The following is a 24,265-nucleotide window of genomic DNA, read 5'->3' on the forward strand; positions in this document are numbered from 1 at the left end:
TGCCCTTGCTTAAATAAAACTTGAGGAACAGATTGTAAAACTGTTGATTATCCAAAGAAACCATGTAAGACAAGCCACATAACATGGAAAGATACAACTCTGAAGAGGCTTTTCACAGACAAGGAAGCTTAGTAAATGCATGAAATGGAATTCAACATCATTAGTAATAAGGGAATGAAGCTTCTACACAACCATCAAGTTGACGAAAATTGTCTGATTCCAGCAGTGCTACATGTTGGGACGCAGAACAACACAGCTGTTAAATTGCCGGCAGTAATGCAGGTGTAGATGAGTCACTTTGGAAAAGAGTTAAGCATTTGTTTGTAAAGCCAAAGAGACACGCATTCTGTGACCCAGCAAATGCATTTCTAAGCATGTGCTCCAGAGAAAAACTTGTACATATATATGTGCATTGTTATTTGTACAGGAGTGTTCACAGCAGCACTGTTTGTAATAGCCTGAAAGTGTCCATCAGAGGTAAAATGAATAAATGTCTCAGTACAGATAAACTTGTTCGATGTACCAACGAGAGTGAGTCCGTGATGTTAGGGAAAGAAGGAAGACACATGCATACTGTAGACCCAACGTGTATAGACTGCACTATACTTTATACATTGTTTGTGACAGTTGTTGGCAAACTTTCCTTTGAAGGCCAGGTCGTAATTACTTTGGGCCGAACTGCCCTATGTCACGATCACGTGCACAGCTACTCAGCCCTGCCGCTTTGTGTAGTGCGGCAGCAGCCCTGGAGTGTGCTTGCGTTGTTTCAACAAAAAAAGAGTTCCTACTTTAGGGACACATCTGAACAAATCACTTGGTCAGGGAAGAGTGAATGGGGAGATGGTCACTTGGTCTTATAAATTCCACATAAAAGCACAACACTAAGTTGTACGTGCAGTAATGCTCCTGATGTGGTTGTTAACTGTTTTCATGTTGTGTGGATTTTTGTTTCGTTTGCATTTGGACTGCTCTGCTTGATTTCTGGAATGTGTATCATGTTCAAAAAAAAAAGTAAGATGTTAATATGACTGTTATCTTACATATTTTTAAGTTACATATTTGATTTAAAACATAAAATACTGTACCACTTTTTGATTAATAACAGAATATGAACTCCATAGAAGCTTGAATGTATAACTTGCAGTTAACGTCTTGGCTGTCCTTTCTTTCTCGGATTCACAGGCTCTGTAGATGAAGGTGTTACTGAAGGATTACCAACACTCCAGAGCACTTCTAGCACAAATGCCCACGTGGATGACGACGATCGGTTAGTACTAACATAGTGTGTAGTCTTGGAAGGATTTTGTTTACAAATCTAAATTTCTAGCATTTCTGTGGTAGTGGTGTTAGAAATTTATTGGGACCTCACTTGAGTATGCTTTTCAGATAATGACTTAGCATCACCGTTATTATAAATTTGATAAGTTTACTTATTGCAAATATTTTTTTAAATTCATATTCAGTGGTTTTTGTAATACACACGTAATACAACAGCACATGTAATACCACAACTTTAACTTCTTTGAAGAATTCTGATATCTATGTTGACAGGCTGGGTGCTACAGATGAATTCCAGCCCACCATCTATTTGAGGATTTTTTTCGTTTTGTTTTATTTGGGTTTTTTTAAGGTTTATTTTTATTGGACAGTCAGATGGGCTCAATTATGCCTGACCTAGCTCTCAAATATGCCTAGCTGACCTAGCTCTCAAATATGCCAGTGCGTACTGCAGCCTGTTCAGGGTGACCCTCAAGAACCCAGACCTGGGAAATCAGTAGAGGATGGCCCATGGCCTTGGGACCTTGGGACCTTGAGACCCTGCATACCCACGTGGGAGACCCAGAAATAACTCCTGGCTCCTGGCTTTTGATCAACTCAACTCTGGCTCTGGCAGCCACTTGGGAAGTGAACCAGCGGATACAAGCTCTTTCTGTGTCTCCTTCGCTGTATGTCTACCTTTCCAATAAAAAAGGCAGTGTGACAGAGAGACAGTGTGTTAGTGAGTGCTGCAGCCCACCCTAACTTGGCTCAGCCTGTGTACACCAGCAGGTGCTGTAGCCCAGCCTGGCACAGTCAGCACCCAGTCCTGATTCCTGGGTGAACTGCCAGGTGATGTATCCTGGCCCAGCCTACCTCTCACACACCAGAAGGTGCTACAACTTGTTCCAGCCACTCCAAGACCCAGTACTTACTTGTATCTGTGGGTACTGCAGCCTGGTCGGGGAGACTCCTGAGGATTCCTTAATAAGCCAACTCTCAGATCCAGCCCCAGTTGCACCAATGGGTGCTGCGGCCTAGTCAGGGCAAGCTCCAAGAACTCCAACCAGGCCCATGCCCAGATCTAGCCACTGCAGCTGGTACAGCATGGCTCAGCCTGCCTCATACTTAACTCATAGTCGTATCAGTGAGTGTTGCATTCTAATCAGAGAGCTCTGTGTACCCCTCAGGTCTGCTACTAGACCCCACCCTCCTGTGCACCAGTGGGTGCTGCAGCCTTGCCTGACCACAAAGAACTACCAAACCTGCCTCTAGACATGGCTCTTACAAGTGCCTACAGGTACTACAACTTAGCCTGGCCCCAGCCCCAGCCCTTGTGCATGCAGAGCGTGGCTTTGGCCTGACCAGGGAGGCCCTCCAGCTTACTCCTTCTGATCCAGCCCATCTCAGCCTCCTCAGTTATCTGAATTTTCAATGACCCGGTCCATGGAAACCCTCAGAAATAATTTTATATATCAAATAAGCTTCAGTGAGCTCCATTCCAACCTGTCCCCAGACCCCCAGCCTCCAGCAGTGTGTGTCTCCCCACAATCCCCATCATGCCCTTGTGGCGACTGCAATGGTAGTGGGGTGGTCCCAACTAGTGTGTGCTCTTGGTGGCACAGTGCAAGCTCTACCCACTCCCCCCGAGAATAGGCAACTGTGCTGGCACACTGGTATGGTTAACACAGAATTAACATTAACCAGGCCCACAACGTCCACCAGCTATTGGCTGCTTTTCTCCCAGCCGTGTAACACTTGCCTGGGTACAGGGCAGCCTAGGCCATTGTCTATAACTGGGCACAAGGAGGCCTTTCTAAGCAGCACCCGGTCACAGTAGGATCCTCCTACTTAACTTTCTGCTTTGACAAGCTTGATTCTTTGACTCTCACCCCTGAGAATAGACCTTAGTTCTTAAAAACTGGTGCCTCCTTAAGGAGACTGTGCAACAAGTGTCAACAAACAAGAGGGACTCAAGGGAATCGAACCAGGTTTATTATTCTTGAATAGCTAAATCTGAGAGAGGAGATGATGGACCACAATCATCTCAGTGAATTAACAAAAGCATGAACAAGTGTTCCTACATTTCTTAATTTCAAATATTAGTAGGTCTTTTGTCTTTTTAAAGATTTTTTTGAAAGACTCATGTACAGAGGGACCGATTTCCGTGCACTGGTTCAGTTCCCAAAGCTCCACAATGCTCAGAGCTAGGCCAGTTGGAAGCCTAGAAACAGCTTCTTTCAGGAATCCCAAATGGGTGCAGGAATCAAAGACTTGGGCCATCTGCTGCTTTCCCAGGCACATTAGCAGGGAGGTAGATCAGAGGTGGAGTAGCTGGGATTCAAACTGGTACCCGTATGGGATGCTGGCACCATAGATGGGGGTTTAACTTAAAATGCCATCGTGCCAATCCCTTCTGAAGTTTATTAAATGCTATACTAAATAATTGGGAGAAAGATGAGACATGAAGTCCTTTCTGGGGATTCAGTTATCTTTAAGGGAAGAAGAGAAGGAGAAATAGAGTAGTAAATAGGGAATCCTAAACAATCCACAGGGCATTCTCATTGGTGGTCTGTATAGGAGGGCGCCTACAGAAGCAATAGATGAGTCAAAGAAGGCTTCCCAGAGGACAGTCTGACTTCTAAGCTACATTTCATAAAATGTGCATTACCTAGTGGAAGAAGGTAGGCAACAAAATTAAATACATATAATTACAACGTTGATACAGATTATGGCACATTGGAGGGCCAATTTGGCCTAGGCTGTGAGACAGGCTGGAAAGCAGAGATCTCTGGTTGTAAGTGCTTTTGCAGGCCTTCCAAAGGAGTTTAGACTTACTCTGAAGATAGCACTCATAGAGGTTTATACGCGTGGCTGACTGAATCCTATCATTGTGGTTTTAGTAGGCAGGACAGACAGGGGTGTAGAGCCAAAGAGACTTCTTAAGTCATATCCTCATCAGACTTACACTGACGAGGGTCTGTGGTACATATTCATACTTCATTAAAGAGTCTGCACTTGTTATGCAGTAACATTTTTTGTTTTATTTATATAACAACAGATTTCATTTTCATAATGTAAGCTCATGATGATACTACCCTCCCTATTTCCATCCTTTCTTCCTCTACTTTTTCTTTGAGTTTGTGTAGTAACATACTTTTAATCTACTTTATGGTCACAGGTGTAATCCTCCACTAAATAGTTCAGGAAGTAGAAAGACCACTATTCTACAGGAGTATAGACAAAGGCTGTGAACAGTAGTCAGATCTCCCAGTGTCAATTTCATTCACATACATTACTTTTTGCATTTCATGTATGAGCTATCACAAATTAAAGAAAACATGATATTTGTCTGTTTGGGTCTGGCCTATTTCATTAAAAGTAATGGTCTCCAGCTGCATTCTTTTTGTTGCAAAATACAGGATTTCTTTTAATGACTAATCTGACAGCTAAGCCATTTTAAAAAGTCTTTTAAGTGTTTTTTCTTTAGTTCATATAACACTTACCTGCAGAAATATTTATTCAACTTAAAAATCAGAGCCTGGTTGCCTTCTTTGGTCTGTTTTTTAGATTGGAAAATGTTCAGTATCCCTACCAACTCTACATTGCTCCTTCTACCAGCAGTACAGAACGACCAAGTCCAAATGGTCCAGACAGACCTTTTCAGTGTCCAACCTGTGGGGTGCGATTCACCCGTATTCAGAACCTAAAACAGCACATGCTCATCCACTCAGGTAATGTTATCTTCCCTGTTACATAAGTGAGCACTTTAAAACATTTTCTTTTGGATCCTAGTTAGAATAGAAAAGAGGTGGTTTGGGGTTTAAAATAAAAAATATGTAGTCAAATATGAGCAGATTAGCTTAGGTCTGCTGCTGAAATGGGATAGTCAGAAACTTTGCTTAATATATTGGACCTAGGCATAAGTTCTCTGATTAAACTTAGGTGGGGTGGTGAGTATTTGACCTACTGGTGAGCTGCTGGTTCTGCTTGCCATGTGGTTCTGAATCCCATAATGCAGTGTCTGGGCTGCATTACTGGCTCCATTCCTGACTCCAGCGTTTTGCTGGTACAGACCCTAAGAAGCAGCATTTGATGGGTTGCTTGGATTGCTGCCACCTACACGGAAGACGTGGGTTGTATCCACTTCTCCCAGCAGTGTTCGAGAAGCGAGCCAGCAGATGGGAGCGTTCTCTCTGCATGTGTTTCTGTCAAAGATTTTTTTTTTAAAGATTTACTGACTGGGCCCGGCTAAAGTCCTTGCCTTGCACACTCAGAATCCCATTTGGGCGCCAGTTCTAATCCTGGCGACCCCGAAATTTAAAAAAAAAAAAAAAGATTCACTGATTGTTTGAAAAAGTCACGGAGTGGGGAAAGTGGGCAGAGAGAGAGAGAGAGATCTTCCATCTGCTGGTTCATTCCCCGAATGAACACAGCAACCAGAGCTGGGCTGGGCTGGAGCCAGGAAGCTTCTTCCCTAGCTCCCATGTGAGAGCAGGGGCCCAAGGATTTGAGCTGTCTTTCTGCTGCTTTCCCAGGTGGGACTTAAGCACATATCCGTAAGGGTTGCCAGTGTCACAGGTGGCAGGTGTACATGCTGCAAAATAAATTTTAAATGCCATTATTTGTATTAAAGCTATGCAAAATATTAGAACATTTAGAGGTAACATGTAAATTAAGATACTGAGTGAGACAGAGAAGCATGAACACATGGTCAAGAGAGTGAGATGACAAGAGCATCAACTGGTGTTCTTGGTAACTTCTCAAAATAAAAATTGATTTTCAAAATGTTTTACTGTCATTTCAGTTGTCTCCTAAATTTCTCTGTTCCCTAGTTAGTCAGTTTTGAGGTTTCTTGTTTTTTGTTTTTAGTGGAAAAGATTTTGACAAGCAGATTTTTTTATAGAACGAATTTGAAACAGAGGTGACACACACTTGTGGGTATAACCCTGAGCTAATGAGAAACAGATTATTGCTGCTGTGTTCAGCTGTCGCGTCTCATTTTCCCGTTGTGTGGGTAGGTGCATGCTCTCTGTCCTCACAGCAGTTTCCTGTGACTCTTAAATACACAGGCTGTGCTTTATTGGGGCCTTAGTTTTGTTTTACCAAAAAACTTTGATAATGAATTTAAGGAGCCCATGAGTACACCTTGTAATGCACTAATTTTCTATGAGTATTACAGTAAATACCCCAATAACCAGTTCATCAAATAGTATCATGATCACAACATTGAGGAGGAGTTAGAATTTTACTTTTTTCCTCACATTTCTCCTTGAGATGAGGAGTGGAGAGGAGGTAGTAATCATTTTTACACCTTTTCAGTATGAACCTGTTACTTTAATGAAATGAAACAGCACATGATTTTACATGGTGGTTTTGGCTCTGTCTAAATACTGCTTACATTTGTTTCAAAGTCTGTAAAACAAATGATTTAGAATAGATTTTGCTGGTAATTTTTGTCTTAGATTATTACTACAGAATTATAGTTGGGAAATTTGTGAGATTTATGGCACTTGAGTTGATTTTGTTTTTAGATAACTTTGTTTTTGCTTTATTTTACAGGAATTAAACCATTTCAGTGTGACCGCTGTGGGAAAAAGTTCACCAGGGCTTACTCGCTAAAGATGCACCGCCTAAAGCATGAAGGTAAACGCTGTTTCCGGTGCCAGATATGTAGTGCCACTTTCACTTCCTTCGGGGAATATAAACACCACATGAGGGTTTCCCGGCACATTATCCGCAAGCCTCGGATTTACGAGTGCAAAACATGTGGCGCCATGTTCACCAACTCTGGGAATTTAATCGTGCACCTGAGGAGTCTGAACCATGAAGCATCAGAGCTAGCAAACTACTTCCAGAGCAGGTGAGGTGCACAGCGAGAACCCAACCAGGAAAACTGCTTTCTAAACTCTCTTCCTGCTTTTAGGGCAGCCTGCTGCGGTTCTTTAATCAGGTTGCCAGCTAGCCAATCATTATTTTAAAATCCCACAATCCGTATTCTAATTTGATATCTTTGCTGAATCTAAGAATATAAAATTACAAATATTTTATAGCTGGTATTAAAAGTATTTCTTACAAAACTAGACTATCTAGACTATCCTCTTGATTTTTTAAAAAATATACTGTTAAATAATTCTGTAGCAGATAAATAGATCTTATTGGCTAGTATACCATGTCAAATAATACTTTATAACACTGGATTTCTTCAGACTCTGAATGTGGCTAAAAATCTCAACCAGTTCTTTTTTTTTTTTTTCCTGTATGAAGAATTTTCCTTTAACAATAAGAAACTACAGGTGCTACTATAATGGATATGATTGCTTAGATCAAACATTTTTTTTCCTATATTGAGTTTAGAGCTTCATGCTTTTAATATTAATAGTTTATAATAGAGTTGCCTTTCTGATTTATAGGGTTACCAAGGAGATCAGGTTCTAGGTATAGCTCCACCACTAACTGCTGTTGAGTGAGCATGTCACTTTACAGAGGAAGAAGCTTGAACTCAGAGAAAGATAAAGTGTAAGCTTTCAACAACATGGGCTCTAAGGTCTCCTAGATTAAAAAAATTCTGTTGTCTTTTTTTTAATATTTTATATGAATTGTACTTCTATAGGAATTTTTGGGTACTTTAAAAAATGGTATCTCTATGTTGTAAGTTGCTTTTATTTTTAAAACCTTATTTTTCAATAAATTGTAAATTATTTCTGCATAGATTTTTTTCCTTCAGACCATACATTCATTTTGTTTAAAGTGATCAAATCTAATTCTGAATGTGTGGTTGTCATATTACTGAATCTCAGTCACATATTATAGTAAACAGGGCTTGCTGCTGGTTAAAATAGATTCCAGTTAACCATTTCTATTATCTTTATGTGCCCTGTTTAGTGTCCTGTATGTCCAATTCCTTTCTCCAACACCAGAAGACGTTGTAGGATATATAACATAAGACATTGTAAATTCTTTGGCAGATTATCAGATTATTCTTATTAATAACCATCACTATAAAATTTATTGTTTTAACTCTCCAAAAATTCTTATAGACATTTTTAGAAAATACAGGAAAATTATAAAAAATAACTTTTTTTTCTCATATCACCACACAGAGAACATATTCTCTCAAATTGTTCTCAAATTGTTGGTGTATTTTACTGCTCATGTTTCCTATTAGGATCAGTAATAAAACCAACATAACTAATCTCAAGGCATTCATTTCCAAATTCTTATTCAAAGGAAGTTTAGAATTATTTTATTTTAATTTACCAGATCAGATAGCAGGACACATCAGTCATTTTTCCATATTTCTCAACTTTCTGTTGTAGGTGTTATATAAAGTCATTCTTGGGTAAGGACTTGATTATTTAACGTATATCAAGTTAGCACTATGAAGCAGGGTTTACATACTTTTTAGTGTGTAATCCAAGGGCTGTTAAGCATTTAGTTATTCAGATGACTGCCTAAAGTGAGCATGCTAACACTTGTTTCATAGAGAGAAAACTCTGCACAGAAGAAAGGCTACGTAGGTATTCGGAGAAAACCACTGCACGTAGGCATCAGCATTCCGCCTTGGTCGCAGGGTGCTGGTACCCTTGTGTTTACGACTGGTTTTAGTTCATGTTTAGGAAAATGTGTACGTTGAAGCTTGCTGAGTTTTCTCTTCATTGAAGAATTAGTGAAATTTAAAATCCCAATCTTATTTTGCAATTCAGACCTTTTTATTGTAGTTTATCTACTAGGGGGTTAAAATTAACTCTGTATTTCATCTTTTGCCTTTTATCTAGTGATTTCCTAGTACCGGACTACTTAAACCAGGAGCAAGAAGAAACCCTTGTTCAGTATGATCTTGGAGACCACGGTTTTGAAAGCAACTCCTCTGTTCAAATGCCTGTAATTTCACAGGTCTCCTCCACCCAGAACTGCGAAAGCACTTTTCCCTTGGGGTCTCTCGATGGGCTGGCAGAAAAGGAGGAAGAAGTGCCAGAGCAGCCAATGACCAGTACTTGTTCTGAGGCAACCAGAGATGACCCCCCAAAATCAGAGCTGTCTTCTATAACTATTGAATAATTTTGTGATTTGGCTTCATTTTTTGGTTTTTGGAAAGTGCCTGTGCTTGGTCTTGTACATTTAATTTAATTTTTTCAACAAAAATAGAATTTGGGAAGAATTTCCCTTTTTACTTTGTAAACCCTACAACTGATATTTTTCATAACTAAGAGATTGTTTCTGTAAGTACACTATAACATAATGTTGGAATACGGTAGAAACTATGATACTTAAGAAAAAGCGGTTGACTTTACAACATATACCACTGTCTTTTTCCATTGTTAGAAGTAGGGTAATGATAGACCATTATTTAAAGGAAAATGAGATGATGATTAACCTTCTGAGGTGAAAGGGTATATGAGAAACAAATTACTGAACTGACAAATGGCCTGAGTAGATGTTTACTCCTACACACAGGATGCTGCACAATATTTTGTAAAGCCTGATGATTTAGAAGTATTTATGGTAAGATGTCTTTAAAATTATTAGGGTAAATACTTCTGAAATCCAGCATACTCTTTTGTTAAATCTTTGTCATTTCTGTTGTATTTTTTATGGTGAAAGGTTGGTAATAGGATAGCTAAGGCATTCCTTACACTCTTACAGTGTCACTCAAATGGCAGAGAACCATGCCTGAGCGTAGTCAAGCTGTGGATGAAGTGGCCAGGACTGGAGGGTGAAGTAGGTAAAGCCCAGCTTCACAGGAACTATTCTATTTCTGCTTTGCTGACTAAAACTAATACTCTTCTGGTGTTTGAATGTTATTGCCTGACTAAATGGATCACCATCCAAATCAGTTTTCCCCTTGCCCCATCATCAATACTTTCCCTTACTATACTGACTTGCTACCATATAAAGTAAAAATATTGGAGATATTCTATATTTTATATATAGGCTTATGTATTGGCAGGGATGTTTTTAATGCATTTTTTGAACAAGATGATTCTCTGTTGAGGCTACATTCTTAACTAAGATTGTTTACAAAATCCCATATGACCGTGACATATTCTCCTTGTTCCAAAATATTTTTAGACATTGCCAAGTTTGTTAAAAGCAGTTATTATAGTTTTTACAGAATGTAAGCAATAATGTAAAAGATAAGAAAAAGCTATAAAATGAATATCTATGACTCATCATTCTGGGGGAAAGAAGAAAATTGTTTATACTAACAACTAAAAACTAAATTAATGAGTATCAATTTTTTTGCTGCCAGAAAAGGAAACTTCCTGATTTTCTAGCTAAAGTTTATCAGATGCTCTGGATTGAAGCATATTTTTCATCGGATGCTATTAAAGCGTCTCTGCCCCAATCCTAAATATTAATGGATTCGTGAGTAGATATTTGAATAACATTTGTTCTGTGTATGTACCCAAAGCTTAATAATCAAGAAAGCAAAGCATTAGATTAAGTTAGGGAAGAGAAACAAAATGCTGTTCTTTGCAGTGACTTACTTCATTTTTTTCATTGATTATGTAATGTAGGCTTTTTTTTTCCCTCCAAAAATTTAAAAATAAGCAAAAGTAAGCTCATTGAAAAATTTTTTTTTTTTTTACATTAGGGTTCTTTGTATCTCCGCCCAGTCTCTGCTGTCCTTTGCAGTTATTCAGATGAATCAGGAACCTGTTTCTTACCCATTTCCTCCTTAACTTGGATGCATGCTGAGTCAGCATTGTGATGGGCTTCTTGGACACCAGGGCTGAGTTATTCTCAACACACTATGATACTTATTTTGGCACTCCTGTGTCTCAGCTGGGAAGTAAAATCCTTAGTTGGCGTAACAAAGAATAGGTCAGTTGTATGCTTAAGAGTCATTATTGCTCTTAGTTCCAGGAGGTTTGTTCTTGTTTTTGTTTGTTTGTTTTTAAGAACAAGGAGGTGTGTGAGTTCGGCAGGGTTTGCTGTTTGAGGATGTCATAGCCTGTCCCCTGTCCTGAGGAATGTGCGCCTGGGAGAATGCTGCGTGGCCTGGCAGCTCTGAGGTGTTCATGTTCTAGCACATTTCCCAAACACAAACCTTAGGTCCTTATTGGTGATAGTAAAATACACAGATTTACAAGCTTAGTTGGAAAATTTTAAAAGTAACATTTAAATTTATTTAAAAGAGGAGTGCCTAGATATATCATTTTTTATTAGTGGGGAAAACACGGCAAAGAGATGAGAGCCAATTACATTATCCCATTTAAAGTTAACTGTATAATCAAACCTTAAAACATTACTCTTTAGAATATTTAAGCTTAGCTGTCTCTTTAAAACCCAAAAGGATAAACTGTAATACTTAAAGGGCTTAAATTTTAGAATGCAAGATAAATTACCTTTTTAAAAAGAAGCATTTTCTAGAAGAAAAATTTTATTTTCAGTTTAACTACCAGTTAGGTGTGATATATTTTAGAAGTAGATTAAGCGTTCACCAGTGGCACTGCATATTGTAGCTCCTGTGGTCATTCTTTCATTCCTAAATAGATATTAGACACATCTATCCTGTCAGTAATTCTAATTCAGAAACAAAGGGACTAATACTTGGGTTTTCACCGGATGCAAATGGAGAGTATCACAAATCTATTTAAGTGGATTTTTTTATTTTGATTTGCTGATTTTTAAGTAATTAGTTACACATGTAGTTACATTGCCACTTCTAAGTTTTCCATTTCAGTGAGACAAGATACAGTGAGACATTTTCAGTATCATGCCCGTCATACATTTTACCTTCTGACTGACAGCAGTGAGGTTCCAGCGTGTGGTACCTGCCTTTGATCTTGGGTTGGGAAGCGGGAAGGAAAGCTTGCACTGTGCGCACACTTCTCCAGGTGAAGCCAGCTGCCCAGCATTCTGATAAACTCAGTCATGTGTGATTCAGTTATCTTCTGACCGTGGAGCCAGGCTCTCCCGGGCTCAGTGTGGTTCCATGTGAGCCGTTGGACATGGAGTCAAATCTCTGTCCTTTATCTGTTCTCCTTGACCTAATCTCCATAGAAACCAGTTTTCTATTTTTTTACTTTTATTAAGAAGACATTCTGATCATGTTTTAGTCACTTCCACCTTTATATCCCTGAAAAATACATTACTGTGTGTAAATTCTGTGCTAATGCAGCACACAGAATAAAGGGCTAGAATCACAGTATGTTCACTGACGTTTTTGCACTGATGAATAAGAGAATTTGAAACTTTTATGTTTTACTCACTTATTTGCAAAATACGAAGTTATAACTGAAACATAAATCCAAGGGAAGGAAAAACAATTTTCTGGTTATTAATTGGGAGAACTAGTTACCTTCACATTTGGAAGAAACCCAAATTTACCAAAAGGTAGCAAATGTGATTTTCATTATAATTTATTGACAAGATGTGTTGCTTATAATAAGTTGAGATTTTGAAAGTTACTTGAAGAATATCGAAACTAACTTTTCTGAGGCAGTGGCACAAAACAGAGCAAGGGAAGCTCTATTTTGTGGTGAATGTTACTATGAGAATTGTTTGTAACTAAGCATAGTCCCATAGGCTTTCAGCTAAAAATATCAAATTTAAATTCAGTTGTTCCTTATTTTGTCCACCCCTATTTTTATCTTCCAGTGTCATTTATGCCTAATAGAATGCGATAGGACATAGGGTGTTTTTATTTTGTAACTCCTCAGCCAAGAGCAATAATGACTCAGATTAAACAGTGAAATAGAGCGCTCACTTTATGCTTTCGCAGTTCAGAATGTAGTTCTGTGGAGGTGGCAAGTGAAGCCTGCTGGCAGATGGCAAGGCCAGGACCGTCGCCGTCAGTACCATGCTCTTTGTTTTACTTTGTTCTAAGCACAGCACAGATATTTCCCATCACATTACACTGATGAGAAGCAAATAGTTCCATGTTTTTGCAAACAGCCTCCACAGATTTCAGAGTATTATTGGAATCTTGGTTTGGCAATATCCAAATGAAATGGCCTTGAAATGTATGTGCTGTTTTAGCTAAGTCAGCACCTTCCACACAGGACCCAGGCCGCTTCCAGCTGGCACTGCGATTCTTGTCAGTGTAAAAGTTGACTAAAACCATGGATTAAAACCAGAGCATTTGGGGCTTTAGGGGTTTTCGTTTTGTCTTAGTTTGAAGTACCTGACTTATAAAATTAGATTTTGGGGGCTATATCCTGTCTCTTTTAAATTGACTATTTTGCTAATTAAGCTCAAGTCCTGGGCTCCGTTTTGATGATTTATTGAGTTTTTTTTAAATCACTGCTTAATCCTGTAAGGAGTTGCAACACTAGTGTCATGCCCTGTATTAAACTGTTGTCATTTTCCCAAATGCCAGTCTAAACATTTCAAGATTTTGTTATTTAAGTAAGTCAAAATCATCCTGTAATTGAGCATTCAGCTTACCAAAGTCTGTCACCGGCTAAGGAAGGGTAAGCCCCTGATTTCAGAGATGCCATGGTCTCCTCCTGGTACCTAGCGTTTCCTTGCGTGTTGCGGAAGCTGCATTCCCCTGCAGCTGAGAAGCCTTCCGTGTGGTACTTAAACACATGCTTGCTACTGAAAGCCCTTTCTCATTGGGACATGCATGTTTTCTCCAGATTCCTTCTTGTTTGTAGTCACTTAAAGTTTCTAGTGGGCGGATACTGGGTAAAGTCTCTCATACTGAGAGTAGTAAGTTGCACTACTTTTCGTCTTTCAGGTACCTGAAGTGAATGACACAGTGGGTACTTGGAAGGAATAAGATCATAAACTTTATTTTCTTCCTCGTACAAAGTGGTGGATTCTAGTGCTTATATTTTGTGCTTCACTTTTTGTTTTATTAGCAGTCCCTAAAAGGCTAAAATTGGTTTTGATCGCAATTCCCAGTGACCTACTTGTGTGTTGCTACTGGTGCCTCTTGTTGCATCAGACATTGCCTGCCTCTTTCTTAGGCACCCTCGTGGCACCTTATTTCCAACTTGGAGGATAGTAGATGGCTGCTTGGTGCCTCTACTGTCTTTTCAAAAGCCATTTTATAAAGTCCTAGGTAGCATATTTTAATATTTAAATATATATATATTTGTGAAAAATACTTTTAGAACAGACTTTTTTTTAACTTTAAAATTCCTGTATTCCCATTTTTAAGAGTAAATTTAAACTTTTCCAGGATTAGGAAGTGTCTTTTTCCAGAGCAACATAATGAGAAAATCAACTGGAGATAGTAGACCAAAATTCAGTGATAGAAAAGCTTTCTGTCTGGTTAAGGAGATGGATTGAAGGGGTATAGAAATGAATTTCTAAATAAAAATGTTGTTTGTTTCTGTAATTTCATATCTGCTGCTGTATGTGGTTCAATATTTTATAGGGCTAACATACAAATCTGGCTCCATTTAAAACTAAAGTACTTGCTAGTGTAGCCAGCCGAGGGAGAAACTGCACCAGGCTCTTGGTGATGGGCAGGTAACTGCTTTGTGTAGCTGATGCATGCGTTCATGCTTGCCTGTGGCCCCGCGGCCAGGGAGGCTGGAGCAGGGGGTGCTGTGCCCCGCTGGTTTCAGCATGATGATCCTTCTTGGGCATTGGCATAGTGTGAAACCTTCAAGGAAGGGTAGTGCTGGAGAGAAAATGTGAATTTAAGTACATAGGTGGGTGTTTCATGTCCTCTGCCCCTCTCCTAGAATCAGTACTTAATCTGTGCCAGTCCCGGTTCACCAGCTTTGTATCCAGTCGTCATCTCATTCAAACATGGCTTTACTTGGTGACAGTGGCCATAACTAAGTTACTTGGCATGTTTGACTTTTAACAGTAACAAAAATGGTTTTGGATTTTGTTTGTTTCCTAAAAATGTATACAATGTCAGAACTTGACCTTTTATATCCTAGTGTCTGGCTATTAGTATTTTACAGGAACCCTATAGTTCTTGGTGACTACACACACACATATATATATATATATATATATTTTTGTGACCTTTTGTAAACTAAGTGCCGTTTCAACGTTACAATCATTTTTAGAGTTATTGTAATCAATGTGAATATTATGTTTTTTCAAATTGTTCTGAGCCTATAGTGTTTGCTTTGTGAATATACGTGTATTGTATATATTCTGTATAGGTACACTGTACTGAAATATTAGCTTGTTTGATATATGAAAAGTATGTATTGAGTACCTTTTTGCTAGCCTGATTGTTTAATCTTTTTAAAAAAGGTTTAAACTTTTTTTAAAAAAAAAAATCTTTAAACTGGCCTTTATTACATGGTCACAAAGTTTCAGTTAGAAGGGATGGGCAGGGAAAAACTAGTTTTGAGTGTCTTTGGCTAGAAACATGAAACTAAGATTTGTTTTGTTTTTTCTCATTAAAATATCTTATTAATGCTTTATGGAATAAAAACTTCCTGCTGCTGTTATTTATTGTTGGCTGGAAGGAAAAAATGGTGATGTTGGATAAGTAGATAAGAATCATCAGATTAATTCATTACTAGGATAAACATCCTTTGTGTACAAATTAGACACTATTACGTTAATCTGTATCAAGTTTCCTGGGATAGTAAGGGAAGTGGTGTTCGTGCAAAGAGTACACAAACTAGTGAGTATTGGACACACCTGGGATGCCTACATCCCATATCGGAGTGCTGGGAGTCCAGTCCCACCTCCACTTCTTGATCCATCCTGCTGCTGCTGCGCACCCTGCCGCCCCGAGAGGCAGCAGGTGGTGGCTCAAGGACTCCCACCAACAGGGAAGACCTGGATTGAGTTCCAGCTCATGGCTTTGACCACGTCCAACCCCAGCTATTTGCAGGCATTTGAGGAGTGAATTGTGGATGGAAGATCCCTGTATTTTTATTTTAAATAAGCAAAAATTTAAACATCTAGGGTTTGTTTATTTGAAACGCACAGTAACACGGGGAGAGACAAATCTTCCATCTTTTGGTTCGTTCCTCCCAACTGCTGCAGCAGCCAGGACTGGGCCAGGCCAGAGCAGGAGCTTGGAACTCCACCAGGTCTCCCAGCAGGTGGTAGGACCTACACGCTTGTGCCATGTTGTTTTCCCAGGCATATTAGCAGGGAGCATAATGGGAAACAGCAACCAGTACTTGAATTGGTACTCCTGTATGTGATGCCTGCTGAACCCACTGTGTCACATTGCACCTGTAAACAGAAATTTCCTAATGAAATTATATCCTATGCTTTGCATATGAATTTCATACCAGAAAAGTTCCTTTCAAAGAATGTCACTAACCATAATAACCAAAGAATATGTATCTCCCCAACCCCATTTAGGGTTAAAATTAGTAGTTTTAGCTTTTTCCAACAGCAGTGTTCCAGTACTGAAGTGAAGAAGCTAACAAAGTATCAGTAAGCATACCAAGAGTTTGGGAAAGGGACCTGTTTATAAACATGAATTTCCATAGGTTAATGTGCCTTCTGTATGTACTTAAGCACAGATGGAGATGCTGGGTAAGGTGGAGCATACTCAGCCCTCACCAAACTGCCGTGGACCTAGAGATGGGACTCCCTTCTTACAAGCACCGTGCCCGGTTCCTTCACTTCTGCTTGGTTTATTTGAATTGTCCTGCGTATAGTAGTGAGATTTTCATTCCTGCTTATTTAACAGATAAGAACAAATCTCTGCGGAAACTGAGCAGAAGTGACATTGGAACTATCTGGCAGAGCCTCCGTTTCCACCAAATGTTTCCACAGCTAACGTTTTGGGCTGCATTGCACTGGAAATCATTTAGTGAGTATGTGAGTCTAACTTACCACAGGCCTAAAGCAATTATGTAGGCTCGATAGCCCCCCCACCCACTGCAACTCGCACAGCTCTAGTACCCATGCGCCTCTACTCCATCACTGCCCTCCAGTGCACTGCTTCCGGTGCCTCTTGCCTTCTAGAAGCCCTCTGCTGATAAAGTTGTTGTTGAACACAGTCGGAAAAGCTCACTGCCAAGTAGCTTGCCTGCAGTCCATCTTAAATTAGGGCTGCCAGCAAAAATGCCCTTGGCGGTCCAAACAGCAGTGCGCACCGTCAGGCCTATGTGCAGTAACTTGTCCAGGGACCGAGTTCTGTATGGAATGTAAATCTACTTTGACAGCCAGTTCCTGTTCTTTGGATTTATACTTTATAACCCCAGTGATATGAGCAGGAAATGCAATGAAGGTGTGATCTGTTCCAACCAGTGGAGACCCATCCACAAGGACTACCCCGCACCATCACTGGGAGAGAAGCCTGGGACTACGGAGTCCTGCCGGCTGCAGCAATGATGCTCCTTTTTGGGAGCACTGACGTTTTGGGGGACCCTGGAGAAGGGAGGGGTGGTGCTGGAAGGAGACCTTTCAGTTACTGCAGATGCAGATAGGGGTCTTATCTCTGCCTTGTATCCTGTGGTCTTTTTCTGGAAGTGTGCCCATGTGGTTACTGGTTCAAGTCCCAGCTGCTCCACTTCCAGCCCCACTCCCTGCTAATGCACCTAAAAGTTGGTGAAAGATAGCCAAGGTGCTTGGGTTCCTTCTCCCGAGAGACCCAGAAGAAACTCTAGGCTCCTGACTTTGTACCAGCCTAGCTCCAGCTGTTGCAGGAATTTGAGGAGTTGGACCAGCAGGTGGAAGATTTTTGTATCCTCACTGTAAATCTGCGCTTCAAATAAAAATAATTTTTTTAAATTTAAAACAGTACCTGGTATATAATAACCACTTGGAAGTCTTGTGTATAAACACAAAATGCTGGCATGACACACTAGTGTGTCTCCCTTGCCTGAAGTGGTTATGTCCGTGAACCTCAACATGTGCAGACTCCTTGCAGCACTTGGCACAGAGCTGAGCTGAGGAAACATGAGTGAATGAAAGGACGCTGCTAAGATTGGGTCGTAGTTCTGGACCAATGTTGGCAGGTGTTTGCCATGGGACTTCAGGGCAGACGTCCTAGAAGGGCCAGCAGGTAGCAGTTTGCCACAACTCACTGTGTATGGATCAGTCCTGCTCGGCTTTGAGGGACTAGGCTGTATGACCAGGAGTTTTGGGTGTGTAACTATATTGAGTCAAGGTCACTGTTAACGGCTGGTCAGAATGTCCCCAAACTCTCACTGAAATGCCTGTCTCTACCCTTCCCCTGGTTTCTCAGCCATCAGAAAAGTGTCACTTGGCAGGAAAGTTTCCCCCAGTGCCTGCTGCACTGGCCCAAGACATGTTCACATGCAATCCTCCATAGCCAGGCCCATGGACTAAACTCTGTTGGGCTAAGTTCCACAAGGACGGTGCCCCTGCCTACCTGTCACACAAACGGGGCCCAGGTCCAGGGTGTTACATGCTGCTGGTTTCTGAAGTGTGGAGTTTAAAGAAACCCCAGGAAGTGTGCTTTGGAAATTTGAAGAAAAAAAAAAAAAGGTGAGGGAAGGCAGTGAGATGAGGAGACACTTGAGCTGGGTTTCCCTTATAGGAATGTGGGATTTGAACAAACACTGGGATTTGGGGGGGACAGGGAGGAGTTCAGGGGCCACCACATCTAAGAGATGATGTACTGAGGAATGAAAGTGGTTTTATTTGCCCAGCATCACATCATGCCTGAAGCAGAATGGAAGAAAACCTGAACTTGACCAGAGCCCGACCATCTGGAACTGCGTTTTGTAAGCAAAAGTTATCACACGTTCAGTCAGAGGGACATGGTCAGAGCACTCTAGATTAACAACAGGAGCAAAAGAAATGTGCACAGACTTATATCACAGGAGAAATAAGCACCTTAGAGCCCACAGCACTACCAGGAGGGGCTGCACAGAGAGGGATGGTTTTCGGCCCTGTTAGTGCTGACGTGAGCTGCAGGGTAGGGAGAAGTGGCCCTGGGAGCCCAAGGCCCGGTCTCCGGACAGTGGCAGGGACTCACTGGATTATTTCTTAAGAAGCCCAGTGCACTGGCTTTGGCTGGGCCAAGGCTAAGCCCAAACTCATCCAGGTCTCACATGGGTAACAGGAACCCAGTTTGAGCCACCACTGCCCGGGTGCACCCATATGGGATACGGCACCCTGCATGGCATCATAGCCACTGAACACTCCCTCCCCTGCGCTTCATGTGTGTGACTTCGGGTGAGCTACAACTTCCCCCTTTGTTTTTTTTTGTTGTTGTTGTTGTTGTTGTTTTGGGTTTTTCTGTTTGTTTTTTTGCAGTGGAACTCTCCCAGAGCAGGTAGGGTGAGAATTAGGCAAAGTACTAAGTCTCAAGGACCACACCTCAGAGATGGAGGAGAACCCCCAAGAGTGGTCATGCTAACTTAGAATTCCTCTTCTGCTCAGCCAGGTCGGCTGGATGGCAAGTTACAAAGACCAGTCTTGTTCTGACTGCTGCCTACGAATTCCACCTCTCCTCCAGGAAACGCTGAGTGAAGGCCCACCAGGACTGATTTCCCAGTCCTCCCATGGAAAGTGTGGGGGAAGGGTGGGGTAGAAGGCAAGCAGAGGAAACACCCAGTGACCTGCAACAACACAGCCCTTGGTACCCCAGCTTGGGGCCATGCAGCAGGGCTGTGCGACGTGGATGCGGTGTGCCTGATGGGGGAGGGCACAGCCAACAGTGACAGAAGAGGGAACATTGGTGGGCCGCTGAGGAGAGGTCTGGAGGAGGAGGTGGGGCACGAGGAGAGTGCAGGGGGTCCCACCCAGGCTGGAGAGAACCAACTGTGAAGCGGGTCTGTTTGCAGACCAAGTAGATAACTTTACCTGGACAGAGTTAAAGAGACCCATTTTCCCCAGCACGCCCCAAGGAGCAGGGTGCCCTGGGTGAGAGCCAGGCACTGGCAGCAGTATCTTCTGTTTTAAAGGAATGAAATGCATGCCGCCTGCCCCAGTGCTGGACTTCTGTGAGCGTTTTAAATGCCGCTTCACAGACCTGCCTTTGCTGCGGGAGTGGCTGCACATCGCCAAGTGCACACATGTGCTCCATGTTTCTGTTACATGTGCAGTGGCTTCGGTCCTCCAGGAGCCCGTGACTGCAGGGGAGGTGCACCTGGCTGTGCCGGAGATGGTAGGTGCCAGGGTTAGATTTAAACAGGAAGCAATGTGCCTTCACCCGGGAAAGCTAAGCCCTGTCCAATCTGCTCTAACCCCAGGAAGTGTCAGGAAATGCGTGCCTTCTTCCCGAGGTCAGGGCTCCACGGGCCCCCAACACATACCCCATGGCCACCCATGAGAGCACAGTCTGCCGACACAAGATGAGGTTTTCCGCATGGTCCTAATGGGAAGAGATGGCACAAGCCAGTGAGCTGCAGAGTTGCTCTGCTCTCACGACTACCCCACACATGCAAGCCTCCCCACGGGTGCAGTGCTTCCCTGGATGCCACGCAGGGACAGCTGGGGACAAGGAGGCCCTTTCTGAAGAGAGGGATCTGCAGAGCCCAGCCCTCCTGAGTGCCCACTCCCAGCCCAGGGCACTACGGGACTGTAAGACCCTGGGCCTCTTCTCCTGAAGCCCATGGGGCCAAACGCCCTTGCACCTTGGCTGAAATGGGTGTGCGCCCCACTGCGCCTCCCAGAACACCATTCTGGAGCCACGCACCTGAGTGCCTCACTTGCCTCTGCCTTCGGCATCAGATGTGGAAGGGTTTTCCGTGATCCAGACTGTGTCTCCACCTTAGCCTCCCACACAGCCACTGATGTAGCCCAACTCCTCTGCGTGCCAGTGGATTTCCCAGTCCTCCCATGGAAAGTGTGGGGGAAGGGTGGGGTAGAAGGCAAGCAGAGGAAACACCCAGTGACCTGCAACAACACAGCCCTTGGTACCCCAGCTTGGGGCCTAGGCCTTCCAACCCTGCCTCTCCCACGTGGCCTCCCAAGAGGCCACCTCTCGAACCCGTCCACCAAGAGGCAGCGGTGGCTACAAGAGGCAAATAACCAGCATACAAAGTAGAGGGCCCCCGATGACCGGGAGGATGCTGTGACTGGCGAAATGAAGGCAGAGTCAGGCTGGTTGTGAGGTAGCGCGACAGGAATGCGGGCAGAGGTGGCATCGGTCTTTGTGGAACACTCAGAGGGGGCAGAGAGTCTGCACCCTGCTGTGCTCCCTGTAGGGACATTCCTTCCCGCCAGTGAGAGACCAGGTAGCAGGACACTCACCACATGGCGTCCTCTGAGGCTGCACATTCAGTGCCTGGAATCCTATAAGCAATCAGTAGCCTATAGATGAATTAAAAAAAAAAAAAAAGACAGTGGCTGGGGCAATGGCATAACAGGCTAAGCCCCTGTCTGTAGTATAGCATATGGGCCCCAGTTTGAATCCCAGGTGCTCCACTTCCAATTCAGGTCCCTGCTTATGGCCTGGGAAAGCAGCAGGTCCCCTGATCCTCCCCACCCCGGGAGACCCAGGCTCCTGGTTTTAACCTGGCCCAGCCCTGGCTGTTGTGGCCATCTGGGGAGTGAACCAGCAGAAGCAAGAGTACTGGCTATTCAAACAAAGCTTTCAAAAAGTAAATGTTAAAGCTGGCGTGGTGGTGTTTCAGGCTAATCCTCTGCCTGCTTCATACCAGCTCTGGTCCCAGCTGCTCCACTTCCAATCCAGTTCCCTGCTAACGACCTGGGAAAGCAGCAGAGAACAGGTCAAGTCCATGGGCCCTGCACCCACAAGGGAGACCCCGAGGATGCTCCTGGATCCCACTTTCAGACAGGCCCGATCCCTGGCTGTTATGACCATTTGAGGAGTGAACCAGTGGATGAAAGTTCGCTCTCTGCTTTTCTCTGTAGTTCTACCTTTCAAATTAAAATCAAAAAGGCCTTAAAAAAAAAAAAAAAAGATGTTGGAAATCTAACCACACTTGGTGTAGCAGTTCAGACGACCACGTCAGAGTGCCTGGGTTCGATTCCCAGGTCCAGCTCCTGGCTCCTGGCCCTGGGAAAGAGCAGCGACAGCTCAGGGGCGCGGGTTCCTGTCACCCGGGGTGGGCGGGGAGAGAGGATACTGACTCCTGGCTTCACCCTCAGCCCAACCCTAGTCCCTGTGGCTGCTGGAAGTGAACCAGCTCTGTGTCTCTGCCTCTCAAATTTTAAAAAGTTTATAAAGCTGTTGGGAATGGGTCCACAGTAGTGGTTAATATTATGTATATGGCGGACTTCAGTCCCTGGCTTCCGGAGATGTCCAAAGTCCGGGCTGAAGGGGTTAACGTGAGTTAACCTTGGAGAGCAGCGTGTGAGGGCGGTGAAAGCTTCCAGATGCAGCCGCTGAAGGAAGTCCAAGCCCATGCCAAGGTGCGCTGCGAGCCAAGCGAGCGCCCAGGGCCCGGGGCCTGCCTGCGGGGCCCACAGAGCGTGGCCGGCTCCCCGCAACCCCAGCGCCATCGCCTGCGGAGTGTCCACCCGTCGAGGCGAGCGGTGAGGGCCGCTGGAAAGCCTCCTTCCCAGTGCTGTCAAACGCATCCTCGCCAGGACCCAAGCGGGTGCAGGGGTGCAGGGTGCGGACCCGAGCCTCCCGGAGAGGCCTTCCCCGCGCGGGCCTCCCTGCAACGCGGGGCGTGGGCGCCCCATGCTGCCCTGCCCCTGACTGATCCCCAGCATGACCAGGCACCCCACGCAGCCCACAACCGCCCACGATGAAGTGCACGGTGACCCAATTCAACCTGTGTGCGTCCGCTTAGGGAACCGGGAAACAAAGCTGTCCGGCCGCAGGGCGCTCCAGGCCAGGCCGAGGGAGGTGAGGGTAGATGGAGGCCAGGAAGCCCTGAGATGCCGCCCCCTCTCGGCCATGGCGCGGGCTGCAGCCAGGGAGTTCATTAGCTGACGACACTGGCAGGTGGAGTGAGCCTGGCTCCCTCCAAAAGCCAGGGCCTGGTTGCCTAGGGCCTCCTGCCCCGCACCCGGAGACATGGAATAAGGAGAGCAGGAGCACAGGGGCTTTTGCCCAGCAAGAGGGGAGGCAGAACAAGGGTCCCCGCGGGCCCACTGAACAAGTCCCTGCTAGGAGCCATGCAAATCCGGGGCTCAGGGGTTGGCCTGCCTGACCTTGGATCTGAAAGCCTGTCCAACCATGGAGTTGGGCTAAGAGGATGTCCCAGGAGTCGCCCACATTCCACCAAGCCAGCCAAGGGGCCCCAGAAAGCCCTTAGAAAGCTGCCAAGGACTGGGCGCTCCCCCTCCAGGGGCGGGGAGTGTGCTCTCCCAGGGTCTCCAAGGGGGTAATGCTGTCACTGCTCATCTTGTGCAGCAGAGCCCCACGTTTCAAACACAGCATTCTCATTTGTCCCTAGTATGTGCCTATGCCACTCCCATCCTGTTCAAGTGTGTGGAAGGTATTAGATTGTGACCTTGGGGCACAGGTGTGGGTCTGGCAGTTAAGATACCACCCCATCCCCCAGTGCCTGAATTCAGTTCCCAGCTGTGGCCCAGGGGTCCACCTTCCTGCAGGTGCAGACCCTGGAAGGCAGCCATCCAGGCTTAAGCAGTTGAGTCCCCACCCCCTGTAGTGTCGGGGGAGACCCAGATGGTGTTCCCAGCTCTGGAGTCCTCCTGCCACACTCCCAACTGTTGTTGACATTTCAGGAGTGGGCCAGCAGTTCAGGGGGCACACTGTGTGTCTACCTCTCAATTAACTATTGTTTTAATAGATGGTGAGTGCCCGATGTGTCAGAGACCCTCCGCATGTTGGGAGCTACCCTCTGAGAGACCTTCCTCCTCCTCCCCTGGTGGGCCCCAAGCTCTGCTCCCCCCCTCGCACAACTCAGCATGTTCCCAAAGCTCTGTGCAAACACACCAGGGGGAATTCCCCTCCCACGCTAGGCAGGACCATCTGGAGACCCAGAAAGGCCTGGCTGGGCGATGGCAGGGGAAACAGTGATAACCTCCAAGGTGCAGGGTGTGGAGGGAAGGGAAAGTCAAGTTCACAGCCCAGGAAAATACACACACGCGCTTCCCTCCTGGTGGAAGGTTCTGAGACAACGGAACAAGCAGACAATGGATCTGGCTCCACTCACGCCCGGAACAACCACGGGCAGGCTCTGCAGGAGGGGCTGGGAGGTGCCGGGGGAGGATGGGGTGAGTCTGAGGTTCCCAGCTGCAGGCACAGGGTGGT

General features: G+C 44.2%; 1 protein-coding gene across 7 annotated transcripts in view; it reads left to right on the forward strand.

The window, feature by feature from the left end:
* ZBTB44 (zinc finger and BTB domain containing 44) overlaps window positions 1-10,440 on the forward strand; it is a 76,276-nt gene extending 65,836 nt beyond the window's left edge. For 3 of the 7 annotated variants that reach the window (XM_058664098.1, XM_058664097.1, XM_058664099.1), the window contains exons 3-6: window positions 1,183-1,267; window positions 4,828-4,991; window positions 6,820-7,120; window positions 9,036-10,440. In XM_058664098.1, coding sequence (XP_058520081.1) covers window positions 1,183-1,267; window positions 4,828-4,991; window positions 6,820-7,120; window positions 9,036-9,318 — 833 coding nt within the window. In that variant the 3' untranslated portion in view covers window positions 9,319-10,440. Of the gene's footprint in view, window positions 1-1,182; window positions 1,268-4,827; window positions 4,992-6,819; window positions 7,121-7,670; window positions 7,788-9,035 lie in introns of those variants that run through there. The other 4 variants (XM_058664100.1, XM_058664101.1, XM_058664102.1 and 1 more) reach the window with 4 other exon arrangements.
* Window positions 10,441-24,265: the final 13,825 nt, after the last annotated feature.

Source organism: Ochotona princeps, chromosome 4 (genome assembly GCF_030435755.1).
Source record: "Ochotona princeps isolate mOchPri1 chromosome 4, mOchPri1.hap1, whole genome shotgun sequence".
NCBI classification, from domain to species: Eukaryota; Metazoa; Chordata; class Mammalia; order Lagomorpha; family Ochotonidae; genus Ochotona; species Ochotona princeps.